The sequence below is a fragment of the Aotus nancymaae genome, unplaced genomic scaffold (assembly GCF_030222135.1).
Source record: "Aotus nancymaae isolate 86718 unplaced genomic scaffold, 86718_ANA_hifiasm-v0.15.2.pri h1tg000029l, whole genome shotgun sequence".
Taxonomy (NCBI): Eukaryota; Metazoa; Chordata; class Mammalia; order Primates; family Aotidae; genus Aotus; species Aotus nancymaae.
Genome location: NW_026988442.1, coordinates 51,198,094 through 51,226,065, shown reverse-complemented (window position 1 = coordinate 51,226,065; position 27,972 = coordinate 51,198,094). Strand labels below are relative to the sequence as shown.

The 27,972-nt window shown below is 36.7% G+C and overlaps 1 protein-coding gene across 3 annotated transcripts in view; it reads left to right on the top strand.

Annotated features, from left to right (window-relative positions):
• TANK (TRAF family member associated NFKB activator) overlaps positions 1-27,972 on the top strand; it is a 100,521-nt gene that overhangs the window by 21,021 nt on the left and 51,528 nt on the right. For 2 of the 3 annotated variants that reach the window (XM_012440565.2, XM_012440566.2), the window contains one exon: positions 21,472-21,619. In XM_012440565.2, the coding sequence (XP_012295988.1) occupies positions 21,521-21,619 (99 nt within the window). In that variant the 5' untranslated portion in view covers positions 21,472-21,520. Of the gene's footprint in view, positions 1-1,747; positions 1,858-21,471; positions 21,620-27,972 lie in introns of those variants that run through there. The other variant, XM_012440564.2, reaches the window with a different exon arrangement.

Sequence of the window (27,972 nt, the reverse complement as noted above, 5' to 3'; positions counted from 1 at the left end):
CATTCAGCTTTAGATTCTGAGTATATTACTAAATTCCACTGTTTCAATCAGAAATCTTCAAAGCATCCTATTTAATTTGTTCAAGCAGTGCTGAATAAACTGGACTTTATCAAAATTAAGAATTTCTGCTTTGTAAAAGATACTGTCAAGAGAATGAAAAGCCAAGCCACAGACAAGGAGAAAACTTTTGCAAAAGACATATCTGATAAAGGATTGTTATCAAAAATATACAAAGAACACTTAAAACTCAGCATTTGGAGAACAACCTGATTAAAAAACGAGCCAAAGGCCTTTACAAATACCTCCCCAAAGAAGAAAACCAGAGGCAAATAAATAGGCATATGAAAAGATCCTCCACATCATATGTCATCAGGGAAATGCAAATTAAAACAACAATGAAATACCACACAGACTTATTAGAATGGCCAAAATCCAGAACACTTAACAACATGAAATGCTGGCAAGGATTTGGAGTAACAGGGAACTCTTACTCATTCCTGGTGGGAATGCAAAATGGTATCCACTTTGGAAGACAATTTGGCAATTGCTTACAAAAGTAAACATTCTCTTACCTTATGATCCAGCAATCATACTCCTTGGTATTTACCCAAAGGAGATGAAAACATGTCCACACAAAAAACCTGCACACAGATAGTTATAGCAGCTTTTTCATCACATCAGGGTAAGGGATGTTGATAATGGGGAACTGCTATGCTTGTGTAGAGGCAGAAAAATATGGAAAATCTTTGGACATTCCTTTCAATTTTGCTGTGAATATAAAACTGCTCTTTAAAAAAAGTTAAAAATATTTTTTTAAAGCAGTACTGTGTTGTCATGTTTAACTCAATTACTTATTACAAGAAAACTATTCAGCTGGTCAAAACGTTATAGATGAGAAGTTTCTGTTTGTTAAAAAGATTGTTTCAAATATATTTAGGCTTTGACTTTTAAAAGTATAGAGCAACATTCAAGATAACTAGACAAAATGCACTTCAACTTAGCAGGTTTTCCTTAGCCTAAGGAAAGATGTGTAAACATCCCATGATTCAGAAGTATAGGGAGATATTGGGGCAGCCAGAACCTCACTCATCCCTTGCTCTAAAAGGAAACGATATCTTTCTTGCCGTATCTAAGATTTGAATCTTAGAGAATATTCATACATGGCTAGGAATTGGAATAATGGGGAAGTCTTAATTCGTGGGAAAATTTCTAATAAAGTTGTACCTCCATCTCCGGCCATTCCTTTTTAACAAGTACATTTAGTGAAAAATATTATTAGTTGGGGAGAAACCAAATGGGTATGCGTATATGTAGTGTTTCTCAGAGTGTGGACTTTAACAACCTTTAATTACATACATTCACGAGGATCTGTTGAAAATGCATGTTCCTAGGCTTCACCCCAGTTGCTCTGAAATGAAACCTGTAGGAGTAGGTTGGTGAAACTACATCTTGTTTCTCAGGTGATTCTTGTGTAGTTTAACTCATATATAGTTTGATGTCATTTATTTAGTGGTTATTTATTTATCGGTTATTTATTGTTTGGCAAAAAATCTAGCAAAGACCCGCAAGTGACCTTTAAACTTCACATAGGATTCCCTTCCTCGGCTGCCTTACTTTCCCTAAGAGGCGGGGACTTGGCTGGACGGGGCGGGGAGGGGCGGGGCAGAGGAGCCCTGGACTGGGCGGGGCAGGGTGGAAGGGCCCTAGCCTGGCCTTGCCGGGTGGAAGAAGAGTTAATGGCTCTGCGCGCAGGCGCTGCCCTCTGAACTGGAACAAAAAGCAACTTCCGGTTGGAGTCACTCGGCCGGTCGCCGGCGACCTGACGCGAGAGGGAGCGTAGCCGAAACCCTGGATTGTGTGAGTAAGAAACTTTATGAATTGGTGGGTCCGAATCCGTCAGCACGGTGACAGAGAATTTGTGTGCGTGAGCGAGAGAGACGCGCTGACAGTAGGGGAGCCGCAGGGAGAGAAGCCGAGGAGCAGCGAAGACGACCAATTTGCAGTTTGGGGATTTTGTGCAGGAGAAACCACGCGAGTACTTCCTCCCGAGCGGACTCGGCGGGGGTTTTCCGAGCCCGCGATGCCAGCATAGCATCGTCGGCCCCTGCCCCAACGGCTTCAAGGGAGGGACTCGTCCCGGTTGCTTTGCCCGGGAAATGGGAGTGGCAGGGCCTGCCATGTCGAGATGAGCAGTGGACTCGCCAGGAGCGTCCCTGACTTGCCTTTGAGAGAGGGACTGCCTCCTAGAATCAAGTACTATCGTGGTTACTCTTTCGAAAACTTAATTGGTTCTTTCTGTTGTTTTCCCAAGGTGGTTGCACAATTCCCCTCTGCCTTCCTGTGGGGTGTCATCATAGCCTGGTCAATGAGAAGTTGGGTAACTTCCCAGACGGTCACGGAGGGAGTGGGTGGCCAAGGCAAAAAGAACAGAAGCAAACCCCGCCTGCAGTGGGAACCCAGGCGTTAGGTAGAGTCCCAACGCCGGTATAAAATGACGAGCACCGAGTTACAGGCAAAAAAACCTGTGCTTGTCAAGAAGTAGAAAGGGGGAGGATAATCAAAGAAGAGCTGTGCTTTTATTGCTATGCTGTAACGAGCAAAAGTAAAGCAGCTTTGCTATGTAAAGTGGTGTTTATCTCACCTCACAGGAGATGCTTTTGATAAGTTATAATAAGGGAGAGATGGTAGTAAAGGAAGTGAAGAAGTGACATGAAATTGAAGGAAAAGAAAACGAGCTGCCTGCCTATCGCAGTTGGAATACACTCAAATAAGAGGTAGCAGAGAAGCAAGCAGTGTATTCTGTTAAAAAGTACTGTGTCCTCATTTGAGAAAGGAGGGACTCGCAAATAATACAACTATATATAAAGCAGAAAGTGAGATCCTTCTCAGGCCTCTCCCCAATGATATGTAATCCAAGCCTTCCACATCTTTCCTGTATGTGCATAATCATGTTATTTCACCTTCTTATGAAAATGAGATTATGCATACTGTTCTGTAATCTCTTTCAGATTAAATATATACATATAGTGAAAGCCTTGCCATATGTAGCTCTGTTTTATTGTAATGTCAGCATGGTATTGCATTGTGTAGATGTACCAAATTATAGTTAACTATCATTTACTACGTCCTGCCCATATATATTGCCCAATATTCTTCAAAATTATCTGTTACTCATTAGAATACAGATTTATTAATCCTTTATGAAATATAGCAAATATTTTCAAGAATTATCAATGCTTTGGTTTAAAATGCCCAGGTTTTTAATCTCATATAAGAAGGTCATCCCCACTCAAAAATTCTTAAAATCTGCTCCTATACTGTCAATTCTCTTTTTATGATTTACTCATTAAAACACCTGAAAATTATTTTTGTATAGTGTATATGATAAGGATTTAACTTTTTTTTATGAATGGGCAGCCATTTTTCCTGAAATCATTTGTTGAAATCATTTCTCTCCCAACTGACTAGAAATACTTCCTTAATATAGTAAATTCCCATGTGTACATGCATTTTTCTTTAGACTTATCTGTTGCTTTTATCTTTTTGTCTCTTTCTTTACAAATACCAATCTGCTTTGACATTACATTTTCTAGTAATTCATAGGACAAGTCCCTCTTCATTTTTCCTTTTCCAAATTTTCTTGAACATAATTGCATTATTTTTGAGATAAAATTTAAAATAAACTGTTAATACTTCATTAAAATAATCTTTTTGGGATTTAACCTTTTTTTTTATATTTTGTGACTAGTATGTAGATGAGTGTTTATGTATCTGGCCAACTTTCTAAATTTATTAGTTTTAATAAATTGTTACACTTGAATTTTCTAGGAAAACAATAATCTAATTATAATAATCTTATCTCCTTCTTTCTTTGCTTTGATGAATTGCTGGCTTCCCCAGAACAGTGGTAAATAATAATAGTGATTCTGGCCATCTTTTATCTTGTTTCTTAGTTTGGGGATGTTTTTACTATGTCACTGTTAAATATGAAGTTACCATTAATTTCTAATACATTCTATTTATCATGAAAGTTTAATATTTCTAGCAAATGATATTTACAGAGAACTATTTGGATTATATCCAAAGTCATTTTTGCTACTGGAGATGGGGAGGGTCTATTGCATTAGCTAGCACTTTGAGAACAATTTTGAATGATAGATACTGGGTATTCATTTGGTATGTATATATATTTCTTGTCGTGTTAAGATAATGTCTCTTCATTACTTATTAACTTTTTTTTTTAAATCAGGAATGGAAGTTGGATTTTGTCAAATGGCTTTTTGACATCTATCATAACATTTGTAGGTACTTTTCATCTTTGACTTAATAAGATAGTGAATTATTTTAGTATATTTCCAGTTTGTGAACCAATCTTACACTCGGTCATGGTGTAGTGTTTAAGTATATATTGGTTCCTTTGGTAGCATTTTTATTTAAAATCAATAATTGAGATTCATTTTATACTCACTTTTTTGTTATCTTTGCTAGGTTTTGATGTCAAGGTTATGCTGGTTTCCTAAAAAGAACTGGGAAGAGTTCCTCTTCCCTACTCTGATGTAGTTTAAATAGCCAAAGAACTCTCTTCTTTGAAGGTTTGAAATAATTCACTCATGAAACCATCTAGGTCTGAGAGTACATTGTTCTCAAGACAGCAACAATATTCAGCAAAATGGTCCAGAACAAACAAACACCCCTTGGAGTAAATACAATTAAATGAAAGAGTCTGGGACACCAGTAATGTCAAGAACTAAAGCATGGCTGCTGTACTGATCCTGGTTATTTCCCCCCGCCACACAACTCTTTTTCTCCTGGGCAAGGAAATATGCTATAGGTAGGCTGAGGCTGTTAAGTAAAATGTCTTGCTATTCTTTATCTTCCCTTTTGCAGTTATGTTACAGAAGCAATGGTATTGTTTCTACATAGACAGGTTTGTCTATGCCCTGAAAGAAACCAAGAGTGAAACTCAACTGGGAAAGTATCAGTTTCACTTTGTTGTCACTAGCTTCCCAATTTTGCCGGGAAATTTCTTATTTTAAAGGTAATAACCAAGCTGACATTTTACTGTAGCCAAATCCTACAGAGAGTTTCAAAATGAGCAGGTGAAAAATATACAAGCTTAACATGGTTAAACTTATTTAATATGAAGTGAAAATCATTAGCACAGTTCAGGTATGTGCATGTACATGGAGCACTGCTATTATCTAACAAAAGCCCACCTTTTTACTTGACTAGTAGTTTACCGTTAATGTATAGATAATAGTGTAAGTAATCTTTAATAGACTTTTATAAATGATTATTTCAAATGCTTTTTGATTGCCTTCAAAAATATGACCTGAGACAGGTAATGTAATTTAGCAGTTTGCATCTGTGAACTATGGAGGATACCTACAGACACTCAAGTGTTATTTACACTAGGATGCAGGCATTATGTGAATGCTTGAGTATTTATTTCCATTTATGGGCTATTATAGCAAAAGTAATTGGGGACTCGTCCTGTGATGAAGAACGACTACATGTTTTTTTAAAACCATACCCGTTGTCCAAAAGCAAATGGTAAATAAAAATAGCCTGTTGACATAAAGCTTCACTATTTTGATGGTATGCATTAGCTGATTGACTGTTACTACTATTTATCCTTTTTGTTTTCTAACACCTTATAAACATAAATATTATGGTTTAATTGCAGTTTGTTTATGTTCGGTTATGTAAAGCCTAGTTTTAGTTTCTATTTTCTGTAGAATTTATGCTGTGGCTGCCATTTCCCACCTGCTATCTCCTATGCTTGCTGCCATGGTTTTGAATCATGAATACAGGGAAAGAGGAATCTATTATTTAGATACGTAACAAAAATCTCTTATAGTTCAGAACCAAGATTATGATTACTTTCAGGAAGGGATGACATTAATATGAAATGAACTACCTTTTCAGTGAGTGGTTAATTAATTTTCAGAGTCTTTTAAACTAGGTGCAGTATTTGGCCACTGTTCAAATAAGTTGAGAGGGACTGGTACTACGCCCTATGCAACTGAAAGCAAAGCTTTGGGACCTGTGTAGTACATGTGTCACATTTTCCAATTCCTAATCTATAAAAGCTTTTTAAATAGTGGTAAAATTCACATAACATAAAATTTACCATCTTACCCTTTTTAAACTATGTGGTTCAGTGTTAAATGCATTCACGTTGCTGTGCAGTCCAAAAAAATTTTTAAAGGGACTTATTTTTCTTAAGCAAAAGAGTTTCAGAAGTAAATAGTGGCAATTGTTTGTCTCATGGAAAATTTCCTGGACAGTAACTTTTTACCTTCAGAGATATATTCTCTACAAATGGTAATTATTAGTAGTAAGTTATGAGAGTAAACAGTTTGAGTACTAATGATCTGTAATAGCTTTTACTTAACATCGATAATTTTTCTTTGCAAAAAAGAAGGGTCTACTGAAAATAGATTGCTAACATTGAAAACAAAGTCTTCTAAGTCATTACAGTAAGGAATTAATGGAGATTGAGTAGACAAAGAAAACTAATATGAGTTCCATTTTGATGGTTACTTAGCAAGTTGAAGTTATGAGTCTTTGAAATATTTGCTGGACAAATATTGATTGTTTTGCTGGACAATAGCAAAACGACCCAATCAGGTAATAATTTTGCCAGAGAGTGACTTGCTATAAGAGACAGAAGTTAGAGACTTAGTTAGATTCTTTCAAAATAAAGGATATATATTTTTTAATTGCTTGAAGAAAGATTTTTGGAACCAGTCAGCACATCAACTGTTATTGTGAGATATTCAAGTGGTTTTACTATTCATAACCATTTATTGTGTGGAATTTACTGGAATGTGATTTCATAACCTCAAGTATTTGGAATCCCAAAAGTAGAATGCCTTTCCCTTGATATTGTTATTTCTCAACCTTTAAAAATTCATATTTCCTTTCTGATAAACATTAAAATCTCACAAATTCTAGAGGATTGTAATACATGTTCCTTCCCATACAATCCTACTCCTCCTCTACACCTCCCCATACTGACTACTGACTTTCTCTTCTAGTTCCCTCATCCGTGATTATTATGCAGGGTACTTCTTTATATGATTTATAATAAGAGAGTTTTAATTATTAACTGTTTTAAAATTTGCATCCTCTCTCCTCCATCTTTAGATTCTAACATTGCCCGTACGCAGAGGAGAGGATACCCCTTAAAGATTACTGAATCGAGCACAGCCAACTGAGCAGTGCCATGTTTATGTTCATCCCAGAGGAGGAGAATATCACATGCCTACTTTCCCTTTTGGTGTTATACTGTTTAGTTGTGCACTTAAACCCATAACATTTGATAAGTAGTCTCAGAGAAAGAAGTATTACTGGAGAAAAAAAGGAAGTAAGGCCAAACTGAGACTCATGGGTGTGGTCTTTGTGAAATCTTTTAGCTCTTGCAAGATAGCGTAGAAAATTTCACCAAATTCTAACATCCAGCAAAATGGAGAACATGTAATGAGGAGCTTTGGGTTTAACCAGTGAGATTATCTTGTTTGTCCTATTGCATTTAGCCAGCCAGCTTATGGAAAAATACAAAATTCAAATTCTAACACTGCTGGATTTATGGTATGTAAGGTTTCTATTATAACAGCTGGCTAGGTGGAGCACAGAAACAGTATAGTGCAATATGCTATGGGTATATTCATGACAAAAGCTTACAATGTAGAAAGAGAATAGAAATGCAAATTGTCAGTTGGGGTGTTGGCTGCTTGTGTTGTATCACTCCTTAAAAGTGGAAAATGATCATAAGTAAATGTGAGTAGTGACAGTTCTCTTCAATTTCCTTTCTTCAGGTATGGAAAACACACAATATTTCTGAGACCTTTAAAGGTCTTCCTAACCATCCAAAAGAGAAGATGCCTTATTTATGTGTATATGCCATGTTGTTTACTGATTTGTTTTTTTGTTCCTGATGCTTTTTGTGGGTGAGAAGGCAAACATATAGCTAAGATACAGAAAAGACAAGATGTAGTGGGGCACAGTGGCTTTATGCCTAAAATCTCAACTACTCAGAAGGCTGAGGTAGAAGGATTGCTTGAGGTGAGGAGTCTAGGCTACAGTGAGCTATGATTGCACTACCACACTCACTACACTCTAGCCAGCGGGGACAGAATAAGGCTCTGTCTCAAAAAAAAAAAAAAAAAAAATTAGATTGTGTTTGTCATTCACTGATTCACCTCTTCATGTGCTACAGTAGCAACTTTTCTGAAACAAGAGTATGAACTCCTTTTATTATTCATAGCCCAAGGGGTTGGGAAAGGCTGGTGGTTTTCTTTTCTAGAGTAAAGTGGAAGGGGTAGCAGTTACTCAAGGTGATTTCCTTTCCCCATCCTGAAACTGCTTTAGATTTGAGTTGGTCTCTCACCGCAAGTGTGAACTCTGGCAGAACATTTACCCAGAAACAGAATAGGCTCAGCAATTGGGGAAACCCAGCAGAGGGGCCTTGCCTGTCTCCCAAATTACTCACATTTGTCTCTACCACCTACAAAATAGTAGACCTTACTAAAGAATTACTAATCATCCTGGGGTGAAGATGACCAAAATTCTGCCTTTAAGCCTTTGATTCTCTTCCAACGTGGAATGTGTGTGTGTGTGTGTGTGTGTGTAAAACTGATCAGAGTTCAGATGTTCTGGTTGAACAGGCAATTGGAGGTAGAATATCGTTTGACTGAGACACTCTCAGCCTCAGTGCAGCTTCAGAAGCACCACTAACCTTGATTACTACTTTATCCAGGATTGGTTGGCTATCATTTGACAGCATAATAATGGCTGCCAAAGACAGCAGACTTAAGATATTGTATCTATTATCAACCTAATGAAACTGAGGCAAAATAAATATAGGGAGTTTATTCAGGTAAAGGTTGAGGGCAGCTGCTCCATGGGACACACTTCCAGGTTGCCTTGGGGAGTGCTTCCTTTGGCCTTCGTTGCAACCCGGTTTTTAAAGGCAAAAGAGGACAAGGAATGGGCTGAATTACTTGATAGGAGTTCTCATTGGTTTACAGAAATAACATTGATTAGTGATTATACATTGTTGAACTATAGGGTATGAGTTATGGTATCTAATATATGGCATTTTATGACTACTTAGCATCACATAGTAGTTGGCTTCAAGAGGGTTATTTAGTTTACAGGGGAGAGTGAGACATGACTGCTGTCACACACTCACATTTCAGTGCCTCTCTGGGCCTGATAGTTAAAAGGGGTTTGTACTCCTTACATTAAAAGTTTTTCTTTCTCACTATGAAATAAGAAGAGAAGTTCATTTTAAAAGGGGTGGAGGAGTAAGGAGAATTACAGAACCAGTACAGAAGATTCAACACCCAAATAGTAGAAGTCCCAGAAAGGAATACAAAAGGAAAGAAATTGCCCCAAAAAATTTTCAAGAAAATTTCCAGGAACTGAAGGATGAATTTCCAGATTAAAAAGGCCCACCAAACACCTATTGCTATGATATAAATAGTTCATGGCCAGGTATGGTCCTGAAATTTCAGAATCCTAGGGATAAAGAGAGAAAAAAAAAAATCCTAATAGTTTTCAAAGAGAAAAAAAAATCGGTTAATGGTAGGCACAAGTGGCTCAGGCCTATAATCCAACCACTTTGGGAGGCTGATGTGGGCAGATCACCTGAGGTTGGGAGTTCAAGACCAGCCTGGCTAACATGGTGAAATCCAGTCTTTACTAAAAATACAAAAATTAGCCAGGTGTGGTGGCACACGCCTGTAATCCCAGCTACTGTGGAGGCTATGGCACAAGAATCGCCACTTGAACCCCGGAGGTGAAGGGTGCAGTCAGCCGAGATCATGCCCTTGCACTCCAGCCTTGAGCAACAGAGCGAGACTCGTCCAACATCAGGAATCAAAATAAATCTGATCTTCAATAAAAATAAACAGAAGCTAGAAGACAGCATAGCAAAGCTTTCAGAATTCTGAGGAAAAATTATTTCTAACCTAGAACTCTTAATCTGGCCAAACTATCAGTTAAGTCAGAAGGTAAAGATACTTTCAGTTACGCAAAGCCTCAAAAAATTTACTTCCCAAACACTTTCTTAGGAAGCTGCTGGAGGATTTGCATCACCACATGAGGATATAAAACAAGAAAAGATTTGGGAGACCGAAAATGAGGGATTCAATTAGAGAAAGATGGACAAAGGGTATCCCCAAATTCAAGGTAAAGAAGGTCCCAACATGAAAGTTTTCCATCAGGCATAGAGAGCAACTAGTCTAGATTGGGGCAAGCCAGAAAGCTTACAAAGTGATTCTTCTAAAGAGGCAGAATACCTGAAGTGTCTGAATGTGTTGAAGAGTTCCGTTAGTGGTAATAGGAAACAAAGCAAACAAAAATTTTCAGGGAAAAAAATTTTCAGGAAAGGAACAGCATCCATGGTATATTATGTTGTTCAGCAGTGCATAGCATTACATAGTAATAAGAATGTAAAAGCTGAATCCTTTAATGAAAAGTTAGATATGACTGTATTGGAGAAATGGGAAGAATAGGAAGTAGGGGTTGTTTAAAGAGAACTGAATCCTAATTTTCCATGATGGGGAGACAAAAACTGAAAAATCAGTAGTGACAATATTAACTGTTATTTAGAGATACAGAGATAAATACAAAAAAGAATAAGTCAAAAGAATTGTTGCCAAGGTGTAGCAGGAAATAGGGAGGGGAAAGTAGTGGACTACTGTTTTTCTTGTCTTATAGAACTACTCAAGTTACTAAGATTATAGGTATGAATAGCTCTGATTAAAATAAAAACTAAATTAGAGGGTACAGAGCTAGAGGTTTTGCTTTAGCAACAGAAAGACCTAGATTTATCTGGTTCTTCCATTTTCTAATTCTGGGTGTTATGCAACTTACTTACCCTTTTGAAGCTCAGTTTACTCCTCTGTAAAGAGAAGACAATATATGCTTCTACAGAGGGAAGATTAAAAATGAGGTAGTCTATGTAAAGCACCTGCAAATAGATCTTTGTTCCTGCCCCAACCCCACTGCTTACCATGATCAAATAGGGAACCTCCTTCTGTACTGTTGGGATGATTGCCATTCAACCAGAAGACTAGTATTGTCTTTCTGGTCCATGACTGTGTGCCTCTTTGAATTAAAGGCATGTCTTTGAGATCTGTCTTCTCTCTCAACTATCTATAGATAGTTTGAGAATTTAAATAGAATTAGAATGATAAGAGTATTGGTAGGGGGAACATCAAGTTAAAAATGTCATTGCTACTTAGTGGGAGATGGGCTATGGTCACAGTCAAATTTCTCAACAAGAATTTTAGTGCAAATGCCATTAATAGAGAAAACATTTGTCATACAGGCTGATGAGTTGTGGAAATTTTATGGAACCATGATCAACAAAGTGCTGTTGCTCTGGGCCATCTGCCAAAGTATCAAAATACCTTTATTTATTTATTCTAGAAAGTCTTCTACCTTAGCAACTGCAATTTTTGTTCCTGAATTCTATATACTTCTTGTAGAATAATTCAAAAAGCAGATCACTGTGGGAAAAAAGGCAACTTTATGAAAACTGAAAACCTGTTTCCCTGCATTGGTGCATATTTGTGTAGTGTTTTCCAAGCTATGACTCTACCTCCTATGGCAGTAATTTTAAATCCATCTTAAGTCTCCTCCCCGTCGAAAATTAGATCAGGAGTCTTGGACGGGGTTTGGTATTCTATTTTTTAAAACCATTGTGGGTGATTCTAATGTACTGACAGGTTGCGAACCAGTGTCCTGTAGCCAGACTGTACCCCAGATTCTAAATTGGGAGAGATGGGGAAACAGAGGTCCATAGAAAGGTTAAATGACTTGTTTACTCCCATCTATCTCCAAGCTTGTCTACACTGGACATGTGTTATCAACTTCAACTCTGGTTTTATCATCTTTAGTTGACTAGGCTTTAATTTAGATTACTTAATCTAAATTGCTTTAACAGACAAATTAGTACATTTTACACAAGATGTGGTATAGTTGAAAATTTGGTTTGCAGTCTTTATTTTATAATGTCTTTTTATTTTTTTTCCAGAGACGGAAGTAAAACAGCAAATCTGAGTTTCTAATCAACTATTTCTTTCCCACAGTAGGGTGGCACAGCAAGTATTAAAATATACTAGGTCTGAATATTCATATTTGAGGTAAACTGGTGTGGCCTTGAAAAGGGTAGAAAGTTAGGTAATTTTGGCACAGGTGCAGGTTTGAAAGGTTGGTCTGTTGGACTACCCAAGGATTTTTGTAGTCTTGTCTTCAGGAATATTCAACAGTCTGAAGAAAAGAACTCGTTGCATGGTACTGGATTAAAAATATTGGATCTGGTTTTAAGCTAATATATTAAAGTCATAACCTAAACATCTTGGGAATTACTGGAAATGGAGATCTGGAAATCTCTGAAACCTTATTTAGTTTTTCATTCGAGTTCTCACAATTACTTCTAATAAAACAAGTTGCGACTTGCAAACATTTGCCCAACAGCCTCTAGGTGTCCTCAGGGAAATTAAAAGCAAGGAGTATGAAGAGCTGTAGAGTCCTGTGCCAGTGGTTAAGAGCTTTATAATTATGTGGGCTTTTGTCTGTTCCTGTTTATCATTGAGAATGTTTGCAAGGCTAAATGGCTGCTCAGCAATTTTAAGCTGTGATTTAAGGAGAAATTAGGCCCTTTTATGAAAAGGTCTTCTATCTCTTGAAATTTCAACTCTTTTTTTTTCAGATGGAATCTCACTCTGTCACCAGGGCTGGAGTGCAGTGGTGCAATCTCAGTTCACTGCAACCTCCACCTCCCGGGTGCAGGTGATTCTTCTGCCTCAGCCTCTTGAGTAGCTGGGATTACAAGCACCTGCCACTATGCCCAGCTAATTTTTTGTATTTTTAGTAAAGACAGGGTTTCACCATGTTGGCCAGGCTGGTCTTGAACTCCTGACCTTGTGATTCGCCCACCTCAGCCTCCCAAAGTGCTGGGATTACGGGCGTAAGCCACCAGGCCTGGCCAAATTTCACCACTTTTTTCATGGAAGAGCTCTCTTTGTCCATAGCTGTTTTGTTCTAATACAGTAAATGACTCAGGGATACTGGAGGGGCACCTAACCTGTTAACTCATAAGATTTTAACTACTTTCTTTCAAAACAACTTTGCCATTTACGAATCTTGTGCAGCCTGTGACTTCTCCTATGTCTTGTGTATGGGGGACCTTTTTGAGATTACTGAAAATATTTTTTTTCAAACTTTTCTGGTTAAGACCAGAAGATAAATACAACTCTACCACTCTTTTGAAAAATTATTAGTAATACTACCTTATTATTTATTTATAAATTTGTAGAGTAGAAGATACTTAAGGAAAATTATGCATTCAAATACTCTGCCAGAGTTGTTTTTCGTGTTATTTAACAGCATATAAAGGTTAATAAAGCAGAGCATTAGATAACATTTCTACCTATTTGATTAAGTATTTTTACATAAAATAACAGAAATAAAGTGTCATATACTATTTTATGCATTTGCTAGTTTTCCTTCTGACCTTCAAATAAGTAATAAGTGGGCTTGTCCTTTTTTTGGTAGGAAAAAAACGTACATTTTGTGCTATAAGGTGGTGCAGTAAAGCATATTGTTTTTCTCTATTGTTTTCTTTTCAAAAATATAGTTTTTTTCTGCATTTTTTTTTGTAAAAAGATTGTGGCGTAATTGACCATTCAAGGATGCACTAGTATCAGAGGACATTAAAAACAAGACTTCCAGAATACAAACAATAGGGAAGGCGTAGTTAGCTTTCATTTATTTACTATAGATAACAATACAGTTGGTGCTTTCTTCCTCCTTATTATGATGTCTCTTCTAGCACTGGTGTCCAAAACTGGATTCAGTGTCTTCCCTCTCCCACTGAAAATTTTCTTTCTGTCTCTTTATGTCTGGCTAACACCACTGTCTATTGGATGTTTTGAAAAATAATGGCTGGTGAACCATCTGCAACAAAATCACTGGAGGCAGTTTGCTAATTAGGATGTAGATTCTGGCAGGCTTGGTGGCTCACTGTAATCCCAGCACTTTGGGAGGCCGAGATGGGTGGATCACCTGAGGTCAGGAGTTATAGACCAGCCTTACAAACATAGTGAAACCACATCTTTACTAAAAATACAAAATTAGCTGGGCATGATGGCGCATGCCTGTAATCACAGCTACTTGGAAGGCTGAGGCAGGAGAATTGCTTGAACCCAGGTGGAGGTTGCGGTGAGCCGAGATCTTGCCATGGCAAGCCAGCCTGGGCAACAAGAGCAAAACTCTGTCAAAAAAAAAAAAAAATAGAATGTAGATTCCAAGGTCCCATTTCAGGCCAACTGATACGCAGTCACTGGTACCTGAATCGCTACCCTCTTGTCTATTGTGCATATCCAGTTGGCTACCAAATCCTATTAATTCTTCTCTTGAAATGTCTCTTGAATCCACTCATCTTTCATTTCCCCTGCTCTAGTTCAAGTTCATCTTTTACCTAGAATACGGCAATAGTTGCCTGTGGGATGACCTCACTTTGTCTCCCTCACTAGTTTGTAGTCCATGCTGGTATCCATTCTACCTTTCTAAAATGTGTCCATCATCTCCTTGAAAACCCCTCATTACTCCTTGTATCAACATGTTAAAGTCTAAATTTCTTAGAGTGACATTTGAGGTCTACTGTAGTCTAGCCATAACTGAGTCTGCTTTATGCGGTTCATGCAGTACAATGTACTCTCCAGCTCTATAGGATGCCATTCCAATCTGGTCTTTATGTATGGTCTTCCCTAGGATTTTTGTAGTACAGCACAGTCATACATGCTGACCCCGACTGTAGCTTATCTTGGCACCCTCACCTCTGTATCATCTCTGCACACATGCTAGCTAGACTTACATAAACAGAGTATTCACTCCAGTTGCTAAATGCACCGTATTAGTGACTTTTCAGGGCCTCTGCTCTTTCAGAATGAATGTACTTTCTCCGTTCATTTTCTATGTGTTGAAACTCTTCTCATCTTTCAGGACCTGTTTAAGTGTTAGATCCTTGGTGAAACTTTCACAATCCTTCTTATTTTAATTGTTTCTTCTGTTGAGCCTTTATCTTGTTTACATTTTTTACTCAACAGTTTTATTCTTTTTAGGAAACTTAAATGAAATGAAACAGTTCACTAAATCTCTAGTGAACTGTTGGGTGAGGTCCTACAATGCTTATACCTGTGCTACCCAGACCCCTATGAAGATGTACCCAAACCTTTTTTTTAAACATTTATAATTGACCTTCTGGCTAATTATTTTCATGTGTGTCTGCCTCACTCGATTATAAGCTCTAATTGGAGAAAAAGGCAAAGACCATGGGTATTTTTCTCTTTCCCAGGGAGAAAAGGAGTGCCTACTCTGTGTTCAACACTGAACCAGTCTTGAATGTTGTACCAATCAGGTACAGCTCAGCTTCTCCTTTAGGGACAAAACAGTAGTTAAACAAGTGTTGCCCGCATCACAGTGTTCTAGGTGGCTTACCACCATGACATTCCATCCAGCTGGTAAAGAGAAAAAGGTGAAAGGGAAAGCTTGTTATGGAAGTTACACCCATTTGCCAATGACTAGCACATAGTCACATGACCACACCAGCTAAAAATCAGAAGTACCAGTACTATAAGAGAAGGGGAGAATGGATATTGAGGAACAAATAACATATTTTATATATAGTCTCACTTAATTTTTACTGTAACCCTACGAACTATATATGATATGAAAACTGATGTTCAGAGAAGTTCAGTAAATGGCTAGGAAGTTGCAGATCTGGGGTCTGAATTTAAAGCCTGTATTTTTTTTCACTCTGCTTAGTAAAGTGTTTAGGAGGGAATACATAAATGTTATTGAATAAATAAAAGTCACAGTAACTTTCACAGTATTATTTATAATCACTTATTTTCATATCACATATTTTTATAGTATCATATCATCTCTTTTCTTCTAAAACATGGTATATAACTTTACTCCTTGCTTCTCACCATTGTGAAATGAAATGCCCTAGCACTGGTTTGCAATCAATGCTTAATTTATAACACAAATGAAAATAAAACACCTACTCTTTTTAAATATATGATATCATTTTTGAGGAAAAATAAATGACTGTATTTGCTGAGGAAAAGTTTTTATGCTCTGTATAGTTTGGTAATGCTGTATAATCATAAAATTGAAGGGGACTTTATTATCCAAAGTCTTTGTCTTAATAACAAAGAAAATCAAGGCTGAAGAACTTGGCTTTTCTTTATTTCCACTCCTACTTGCTTTCAGGCATCATGGGAAAAGCTTTAGCCTAATCTGTCATGTTTATAGTAACCGTCATTGTTATGCTTAAGAATTGTCTCAGGTTTGCCGGGTTGTCCTGATCAGGAAAATCAAACGGAGTGATGTATAAGAAATGCATATAATCCTGGCCTGTTTTAGTGAAGAACTGATATTATTTAATATTAAAAACATCTTTATAGCAGTGGGAAACTTGTTTGAAAAAGGATGACTGCTATTTGATAGTTAAATAAAAAGAATGGGTAAGATCATTCCCACGTATATTTCAAAACCTTATTCAAATACCACCTACCTTTCAAAGCCTTTCCTAAACTTCTAGATGAACTTTCCTCTCCAAACTCTATAGCCTTTTGGATATCTTAGGATATTTATATACTATATACTTCAAGTTACAGTTAATGGTGCCTTCATGGGAGGAGATTTCATGTCTGTTTTGTTCTCACTGCATAAGTGGTACCCAGCACACTTCTGCTCAAACAAGCATGTTGACCATAACACCCTGGGAGAGTACTTTGCAGCTGGCTTTAATGAACAATCCTTGAACTAAGAATTTTGAAGATTTACTCTAGTTTGTAACACAGCTTTATAGGTATAGGTAAGTTGTTTAAGCCTTCTGAGCCTTATCAGTCAGGAATATTAATATGTAATAGGAAATGAATAATTGGTAAAAATACTTTGTGAAAGAAACATAACTTTAAGATAGCACTATATCTGAATCCCTTGCTGTTCCCCAGATGGTGCCTTATACGTAATAAGCCAGCAAATACTTTGTTCTAATTGAATTGAATGGTAATGGGATATATTTTATTAAAATCAAAGGTTTGTTAGGGCTGGGAAGCTTTACCAAAGGAAGAGAAAATTATCTTTCTTGCTCATGCTGCCTCTCCTACCCCAGGACAGTTTCATTATTGAACCAAGGATCAATGAAAGAGGAAGCAAGGCTTTTCTTGGTGTTTCTTTGTGGACAGGCACACGACGGGCAATCACTAGGCTGGAGAGGTGGGACAAGAACCTGCTGCCCTCAGTTTTGCTTATCTGAACCACTGGTCTGGGTAGGAAAAAAGGAATTACTGCTAGAGGGACAACAGTGGGTAGATGAGAGTATCCAGGCTTCAGAAGAATTGCAGGGGACAAGGTTGAGGTGATGATTTGCATTGAGCTAGCCCTGCTACTTTCTGGGATGTCAGAATTTTTTTCTCGTGTAGTGGAAGAAAACTAGCAAACCAAATCCAGAAATAAAGCAAAACCCTAACTAGAAGAATGTTTTCAAGGCAGAGATTGCTATAGCTTCAGCCTCCTGGGTTTGGGGAAGGAGCTTGGCCGTGAGATTTGGGTTTGAGCATGCTTTCTATAAATATAAAGCATTCTCCTGGAGTCTGGCAGATTTTGCAGGAGGTGTACTGAAATATAATTGAAATGTAGCTGCCTCTTTAATTTTATGCTTAACAAATGCTAAAAATAAATAAAGAAACAAATAGCTTTAAATTTCGGGGTGTTAATATTTGAAATCTGTCCAGTTTAATTAACTGAGTCCCAGAGACTTTCCTTATTTTCTGGTCAGCGTCACTGATCTGACACCTAATTCTCTTCTTGGTTGTGAAATAGGAATTAAAAGTATCATTTACTTGTTTGTATCAACCTGGAACTTATTTCTTCAGCATACATACTTATTTTAGGAAATAGGATGCATCCATGTGGAATTTACTCAGTAGCTCCTCTCCTAGTGACATTTGTGTGATCTAATTCAAGGACCTGAAGTTATGGCTCCACCTGATTTACTTGCATGTGATGCAGCTATTTTTAGAGCTGCATTTACATTTTTAAAAACAAGAATGCACCTTCTTGATGGAACAGACATGCATTTTTAACTCACAGACTCAAGAACTGTAGAACAAGGAAGTTTGTTAGAAATTGAGTCCAAACACCTTTTTCATACTGAAGAAAAATAAACTTTGGTCCCAAAAGATTTAGTGGTTCTTAACTAAGGGTCAGTCAGTAACAGAACAAAGCAAGGAACTAGATGGATTTCCAGTTAAAGATTCTTATTTGTCCCAGATCTAAAAGTACTGGTATGGTTTACATTGACAATTTTTCATGACATGCCGCTTTTTAAGGCAGTAGTTCATGACTTAGCCACTTAGCTACTTAAAACCTCTAATTTCTGCATTAGTGTATTATAGTATATTATAGTCCCTGTGACTACCTATACTTGCTTTTCCTTTCCTTTTTGCATATTTATTTTTAATCTCATGTATTTATTTTAAGTAGCCTTAGTATGTTTTTGAATGAAGTAGTGTCTGAAATACTCGTGATGCTTTATATTAATGTTAATTGCTTATGTTTCCATAGTGTCTATGTCTGGGCAAAGATCCTAGCAATATTAATTATCCTAATAGGATTTCAACTTTTTCATCTACCAAAGTATCAGTAGAAACTAACTTCCTAAGTGCAATGCATAAAGAATTGCCATTTTTGGCCAGGCACAGTGGCTCACACCTGTAATCCCATCACTTTTTGAGGCTGAGGCAGGTGGATCACCTGAGGTCAGGAGTTTGCAACCAGCCTGACCAACATGGTGAAACCCTGTTTCTACTAAAAATACAAAAATTAGCTGGGCATGGTGGTGCACACCTCTAATCCCAGCTACTCAGGAGGCTGAGGCAGCAGATTGCTTGAACCCAGGAGGCAGAGGATGCAGTGAGCCGAGATCACACCACTGCGCTGCAGCCTGGGTTACAGAGGGAGACTCTGTCTCAAAAAACAAAAAATTGCCATTTCTTCAGTTTTTCAGAAAGTAATGACATTGTTATCTAAAACAATTGTTTTATTAAGCCTGGTAAATTGTTTTTATTAAGCCTGGTAAATTACTTATAAATGTATTTAGTATCTTAGAATGAAAGATTTTGGCTGAATGATTACTTGTATGTGAGTATTTAAAAGAACATTGTGATTTATGATCAGTTGATTTTTAGCAAGGGTGTCAAGGCTATTCAGTGGGAAAAGAATAACCCTTTCAACAAATAATGCCAGGACAATTGGCTAACCTCATGCAAAAGAATGAATCTGGACCCCCGCCTCACACCTTATACAAAATTAACTCAGTATAGATCAAAGACTTAAATGTAAATTATAAACCTCAATTATAAAATTCTTCATCACCCTGGATTAGGCAACAGTTTCTTAGATATGACACCAATATATAAGCAACAACAACAACAAAAAGGTAAATTGGACTATATCAAAATTAAAAATGTTGTGTGTCAGAGGACGCTATCAGGAAGTGAAAAGGCATCTACCAAATGGTAGAAAACACTTACAAATCATATATCAGATAAGGGTCTAGTTTCTAGAATATATAAATAATTTTTAAAATATAACAAAAAGACAAATAATCCACTTATTACAAGTGACACAGGATCTGAATGGATAAATTGCCAGAGATACACAAATAGCCAATAAGCTCATGGAAAGATGCTTGTCATTAGGGAACTACAAATCAAAACCATGATAGAGTACCACTTCACACCCACTAGGATGGCTGTAATGTTTTTAAATGGACTATAAGAATTATTGGTGTTGATGGGGAGAAATTGGAACCATTATACATTGCTAATAGAAATGTAGAATGGTATGGCTTCTGTGGAAATTGGCAGTTCCTCAAAAAGTTAAACATAGAATTACCATCTGATTCAGCAGTTCCACTTGTAACTGTATATCTGAGAATATTGAAAATGTGTTCACAAATAAATGTATACACAAGTGTGCATGGTAGCTTTATTTATAGTAACCAAAACATGGAAGTAACTCAAATGTCCATCAACTGAGGAATAAACAACATGTTGTGTATCCATACAATGGAATATTATTTAGCCATAAAAAGGAATCAAGTACTGTTACATGTTACTTCATGGATGAACCTCAGAAATATTATTCTTTATGAAAGAAGCCAGACACAAAAACCATATATGATCCCATTTATATGCAGTGTCAAAAATAGGCAAATTCATAGAGACAAAAAATAGTTTAATGGTTTCCAGGAGATGGGGGAAGAGGAGAATTGGGACTGACTTAATAGGTATGGGCCTTTTTAGGGAGGGTGATTAAAATGTTCTAGAATTAGATGATGATGATGGTTGCACAACATAATGAATGTTCTAAAAAATACCAAAGTGTACACTTTAAAATAGTGGATTTTATACTTCATGAATTGTATCTCCATTGAAAATGTGAAAATTTAAAAAAACTCCATTCCCAAAGACATAACAAAAGATGTTATGACAGATTAGAGATTGAAATTATGAAGAATTCTGAGAAATGTGAATAACTTGGTACCCAATATAACTAATAGAGAACTTTGTCTAGTCTGTGGCTTTTAGAGGATTAAGAGAAATGTCATGTGTTGTGGTTTTTACAGTTGGACAGGAAGAATCAAGAGTCATTAGTCAGCCTTCTGCTCAAAGCCAAGGAATGTCATTAAGAGATGTTATGCAAACTGAGATTATAAAACCAAATTACCTCCACTGAGCAAATCACCTGTATTCAGAAACATCAGGGAAGTTGGAAAACTAATAGGTAGTGGGGGTAGGACTGAAGGGATGTGATTTTTCTTTTTTAATGTACAATGCAACAGCAGCTCTCCCTAGATTTTGTGCTAAAATAAGAGCATTTTCACACATTTTAATTGCTCTGTGATAACAACAGTGTGAACTCCATCCACAAACATTTATTATCTATTTAATTTTGCTCTAATTTCAGTGTAGCAAGAATTCACCTCATAAGTAGGAGTAAGAGTCCATTTAGTAAAACAAATCCCTTCCCACATTGCTGATCCTATTGTACATATTTATGATAAAGAATTTAAAATGGCCTTTTATATTTCCTCATTTTTAGGTTAAATTTATAGATTACTATTCTCAAAGTAGCATCTTCCTGAACTGGAACCCCACTTGCTCCTTGCACATTAGAATAAGAATATTTTTAAATTATAGAACTTAAGGTTTTATAATATTTCTAGTCAGGATTTTAGATGAAACTTTTATGTTTATAGTACTTGGTGCTATGATGTTTGTGGTAAACCTTATAGACCATCTTTAAGATGTATTTTTAAAATGAGATTTATGTAACTTAGTAATTATCTAAATTGTCCTGATCATTTTGCAGACCTGTCATTTACTCCGTCCTTTATAGTGATGCTACAGGACAAAGAGGAATGGATAAAAACATTGGTGAGCAACTCAATAAAGCATATGAAGCCTTCCGGCAGGCATGCATGGATAGAGATTCTGCAGTAAAAGAATTACAGCAAAAGGTGTGTGGTTCTGGTTTTGAAAGTATTTTTTTATCTTGGTACATGGAATTTTGGGGCCTTTTGCATCTGAAAAATATTGTATTGTTAGAAATTGCCCTGAAGAACTATAATTACAGAAACACAGATATATATTAATGGATGAAATTTGAGGTTTTTATTTGTTGTTTTTTTAAAAACATTGCACCCTATAGGAAGAGTTGATTTGATGGGCTCCTTTTCAGGTAATTGTGAAAGATTATGAATGTTGTCTTCCATAAATAATTTTTAAATGTCACTATTTATAAATGAAGAAATAACTATAAAAGCAGTTTTATGACAAAGAAGTATGACTGTCTTCATTTGTTTGGTTTTACATTGTTATTTGGCTGGCAGGAAAACTTTACAAATCTTAAAATCTTCTAGAAATAAATTTGTTTTTAATTTATAATACTCTTCCATTCTTTATAACAAAAATACACTATTTCAGTGAAATTTTTAATGATTTACTACATGTTTCAGCTTCTAAAATTATTCCTGTACACATAACATTTCTTTTTAGTACTTTCAGTTTCAGAAGACAGTAAATTGGAGGAAAGGCATATCCAGGCAAAAATTAACCTAATAGTTCTTAAGCACATGTCCGTTACTGGTTCATGATGAGATTTTCACTGATCTGCAACAAAATGAGAAAAAATAAGTCTGATAAACTTCTCATAATGCTACATTTATGCCATTTAAAATTCTGCCTTCTATTCTGATATTATGTTCCATGTTTCCATACAATCAACATAAAGAGCAGAATTTTATTAACATATACTTTTGTGAAACGATGATGATAGGATTCTCTCCTTGTTTAATGTCTTTACCTAATAGTGTTTCAGAAGCCTCCATTTTCACCTACATGTTCTGTGATCCCCTGGAAGGATTCATACAGCTCAACATTCAATCATTCTTATAGCTAAGATTTATTACAATGACATGTTAAAGATTCATAGCCAGATTATTAATGGAAGAAAACATCAGGAGGAGTCTAGAGGAATTTATGTTGTTCAGCCTTCCTATATACCTTTTATCCTGAACTTTAAAATTCAGTAACTTGTGCAGTACATCAGGAACTCCATTTTAGTTTCAGAGTTCAGGGTTTTTTAAAATTGAGGATTGGTCACATAGGCACCTCTTATCAATCACAATTCCAGACTCTTTCAAAAGGAAAGATGTACATCCTAAATCTCATTTTACAGTCTTAAGTGGGCTGGCACAAGCAGGTACAGCCTTATCAGTTAGGAAAGGTTCTCAAAAGCCAGGTTCCCAGATGCCAGCTGTATTAGTCCATTCTTACACTGCTATAAAGAACTACCTGATGGCTGGGCATGGTGGCTCATGCCTGTAATCCTAGCACTTTGGGAGACGGAGGTGGGCGGATCACCTGAGGTCAGGAGTTCAAGACCAGCCTGATCAACATGGTGAAACCCCATCTCTACTAAAAATACAAAATTAGCCAGGCATGGTGGCACATACCTTAATCCCAACTACTCAGGTGGCTGAGGCAGGAGAATCTCTTGAACCCAGGAAGTGGATGCTACAGTGAGCTGAGATCATGCCATGGCACTCCAGCCTGGGCAACAAGAGCAAAACTCCATCTCAAAAACAAAAAAAAACTACCTGAGATTGGGTAATTTATGAAGAAAAGAGGTTTAATTGACTCACAGTTCCACAATCTTAATAAGAAGCATGACTAGGAGGCCTCAGGAAACTTACAATCATGGCAGAAGGCAAAGGAGAAGCAAGTACCTTCTTCACAAGGTGGCAGGAGAGAGCGAGCAAGTGGGGGAAGTGCCATATACTGTTACCATCAAATCTCATGAGAGCTCACTATCACAAGAATAACATGGGGAAAATCCACCTCCATGATCCATTCACTTCCCACCAGGTCCCTCACCCAACATTGGAAATTATGATTCATCATGAGATTTGGGTGTGGACACAGAGCCAAACCACATCACTAGCCAAAGAACAACCTTGTATCTAAACCTTTCTGAAGATAACAGCTTCAGGGACCTGCTATGTTAAATTACTTCTGCACAGGCAGTTATAAGTGGGGGTCTTATTTTGGTTTTCTAAGTTAAAAAAAAAATTATTAGCCTGTGAAACTCTGAAGTCTAATATTCTAATATTTTTGGAAAACCCTCAATCCTTGTGTTTCTTCTAATCTCACACCACAATAATAATCATCAACACAGAATAAGAGAACAGGAGAAAGTCAGAGAATTGAAGTTTAGAATTTGAATTTTTTTTTCCATTCAGGTTTAAGGCATAACCATTTTTGTAAAAAGAAAACAACAACAAACTCTCAGAGTTTATTCTTCTTATTTTGGGATTAGCTTCATTAAGAAAACTTGACAATTGTGACCAAATGTGTGTGGGTTTCTCCCCACATATTAAGCAGTGGACACCAGCTAGATGTCCTCCAATTAAATTCCGACACTATATACTCAGTGATAGTGTTAGATCCCACAAGTAAAGGGTTCAGTCCCACAAGACCACCCTCTCCCCTCCCCATATTGCAAGTCCAGGCCTCCAGAACTTCTGGTTTCCAGTTGGAGTTCCCACAACCCCCTCTTTGGGTTTGATTAATTTGCTAGAGTGGCTTATAGAACTCAGGGGAACCAATACTTACTTTTACAAGTTTATTTTGAAGGATATTTCACAGGATATAAACAGCCAAATGAAGAGACACAAAGGGTGAGGTCTGGAAGGGTCCTGAGTACAAGAGCTTCTGTCTTCGTGGAGTTGGGGTGCACCACCCTCCCAGCATGTGGATGAGTTCTTCATCTTTCTGTCAGTCTCTACATGTTCAGCTCCCCAGAAGTTCCCTGAACCCTGTCCTTTGGGCTTTCTTTGGAAACTTCATTGGTTGTACGTGATTGAAGTATGCACAGCCATGTCAAAATGTGATTGTACAAAAAGGGTATGATCTAAACCCAGCAAGTCCTGTCTGTTCAGATTCTTCTTGGTCATTCTGTGCAGCATTCCTTCCTCCAGAGTATGCAGCAGGACCCTACTCTGGAATGAAGGACTGATGACCCATAGTCACGTTAGAGACTTGTCTTCTGGAAGTGAGAGGAGGGTAGAAGAAAGAAAGAGAGAGGCTGTTTCTTGAGGCCTGCTTCCAGAGACTGAAGCACCCTAACAGTGTAACAAAAGACTATAACAAGGGTTGTGTAAGTTATGAGCTAGAATCATTGGACAAAAACCTAATCATATGTCACAGCTAGCCACGCAGTTTTTAGCTTCATCCATAAATAGAGGAACTACACAGTTTCATTCTCCTTTCTAGTTGATAAATCTATAAAACTGACTGTCATTTATAACTCACTCCCTTCTTCCGAAATCATTGTTATTCTTTGTGAGTCTCCTCTTGGCTTACAAAAGAATACTGCATTATGGAATACTTATGAATTCTTATGAACTGTAAGTCTTCATTAGGGGTGGATAGGAGGAAAGAGTGCACAGTATGAGAGAGGACTTTCTAAAATTATTGAAATGTAGTTTAGAATTTGAATTTTTTTCAGTTCAGGTTTAAGATATAACTACTTTTGTAGAAAACAAAAAACTCAGTGTTTGTTCTTCTTAGGTTCACTAAGAAACCTTGACAATTCTATATTTCTTCTAGAGCAGTATTCAAATATCTTTTGGATAAGACAGAGGAATTCTTGTTAACTCCTTTTTGCACTAGCTGTTGGTAAGCAACTGGGAATTTAACCCCTTATCTGCTGTGGAAGAAGCCTTTGCTCATATTAGCATATATTCCAAAGAAGGAAAAAAGAAAATTTTTTTACATTTAGTTTTCAAAGCTAATATTTGTTAAGTACTCAAGAATGGATGAAGAAATGTCTAATATGTATTCTTACATGTTAAATTCAAAGTATTCTGGTAGACTTATTTAATTTAAGAAACAGTTATTGAATATCTCCTAAGTACTGGGCCCTTGATGAAGTTTTGAGAATACTGAAAAAAATAAAATATCATTTATATCATTAAGGAACTTTAAAAAGTTCAGATAAATAATAAATACATCTTTTACTATATAATAGAATAAAAAAAGAAAAGAAGACAGTAGTTATTACCATAGTGTACTATGTGCTACAATAGAGATGAGCATAGAATAATAGCACAGAGAAGAGACACTTGGTTTGTGAAGATCAGTTTATAAGCTCAATATGAATCGATATTTGAACTAAGATTAGGAAGCATTTAGCAAACTGGGGAAGAAGCAGGAGGAGCACTATATATTTAAAAACTCAGAAGTGAGAGAGTGTATGATACATTCCATGTACCACAAGGAATTGTATAGCTTCAAAGAGGATGACGGGACATTCAGGAAAAAAAGCTGTAAAGGTAGATTATGGCTCAATCATGATTAGTATGGCTAAGTAGTTTGTACTGTATCCCTTTTCAATGAAGTTATTACTGAAGGATTAATATGTGCTTTGGAACAGTCTTCCTGACAGTGGAATGGAGATAGATAGGATACAGAACAATGTGAAATTGAACTCAACAAATGTATATTAAGAACCTGTTTCATACTATGTTCTAAGAGCAAGCAATATAAAACAACTGACAACTATTCAGTTGCACTTTATGCACTTTAATACATGTATTGATATAAAATTATATATTATGTAATTATATGATACATAAAATATTAATATACATACATAGTAAATGTTTACACATATGTTATACCTAAATTTAAAAGAAAAAGTGAATGGCAGTCATTTTAAGCATTCAAAACGGGACATAAATTAAGCATTAGAGATGAGTTGGGGAAAAGATTTAAGGTTTATTTAGGAGATAAAATGGAAAGCATGGGCACCTGAATGCAGGTCACATCTGAGGGTGATGGAATAGACTTTAAGATGGTACCCAGGTATCTGGAATAGTTTACTGGATTAATGGTGGTTCTGATGACTGAAACCAAGGATGGATAAGAGTATAAATTTGGGGTGGGGAAATAAGATCTATAATTAGGTTTTAATTAATATTTTTAGTATCCCATGAGGCTTATAGGTGAAAATGCCAATGGATGGTTGTAAATACAGATCTAGGCCTAGAACTGGAAAATATTGATATGGAAGTAATGGATTTTGTTGTATCCTTAAATGTGGATAACATCTCCCAGTTAAGAGTGTATAGGTTGGAGGAGTATTTGAAGGATAGAAGTGGGAGAGGGAGAAGGAAGGGAAGAAGGTCAGTCACTAGGCCTCTGGAGATTCAGAACACAGGTTAAGCAATTTGAGAGACATAGGAAGAGTACTTGGAAAATACCAAAGTTATGAACAAAATTTGGGCATGGTGATACGCACCTGTAGTCCCAACTACTCAGGGTCTGAGGTGGGAGAATAGCTTGAGCCCAGTGATTCTGGGAGATTGAGGGAGATTGAGGCTGCAGTGAGCTGAGGTCACACCACTGCACTCCAGCTTGGGTAACAGAGCGAGACCCTGGCTCAAAAACAAAAAACAAACAAACAAAAAAAACCAAAGTCCCTCCTATGGCCTACTAAGGCAGAGCCTAATCTGGCCCTTACCAGACACTCCATTTATCTCCTACCACTGTATTCTCTCACATGGGCTTCCTGTTGTTTTTCAAATATATTCTTATTTCATGACCTTTGCATTTACTATCCTGTTTGGCTGGAGTGGTTTTTCTTTGGATATTTTCATGGTTTTCTTCCTTATTGTTTTCCTCCCTTATTGCTTTCAAGGACAGTCTCTTCAATAAACATTGCAAGGAAAACTAGATAAACATATGCAGAAGAATGAAAATAGACCCCCATTTCTCACCATATAAAAAAATGAAATCAGAATGGATTAAAGATTGTATATAAAACCTGAAACTATGAAACTACTAGAAGAAAACATGAGGGAAATGCTTTAGGGCATCAGTCTGGGCAAAGATACTTTGGATAAGATCTCAAAGGCACAGGCCACAAAAATAGACAAATGGGATTATATCAAGCTAAAATTACACAACTAAAGAAACAGTCAGCAAAGTACAGAGACAACCTACAGAATGGTAGAAAATATTTGCAAACTATCCATCTGACAAGGGATTAATACCCAGGATATATAAGGAACTCAATTCAATAGTAAAACAAAACAAAAACAAATCAATTTTGAAATGGGCAAAATATCTGAATAGACATTTCTCAAGACATGAAAATGGCCAACGGGCATTTTAAAAAATGCTTACCATACTAATGATTAGGGAAATGCAAATCAAAACCACAATTTGGTATCATCTCACCCCAATTTAAATAGCTTTTTGATTAAAAAATTTGACAAAAAATAACAGTTGCTGGCAAAAAGGTGGA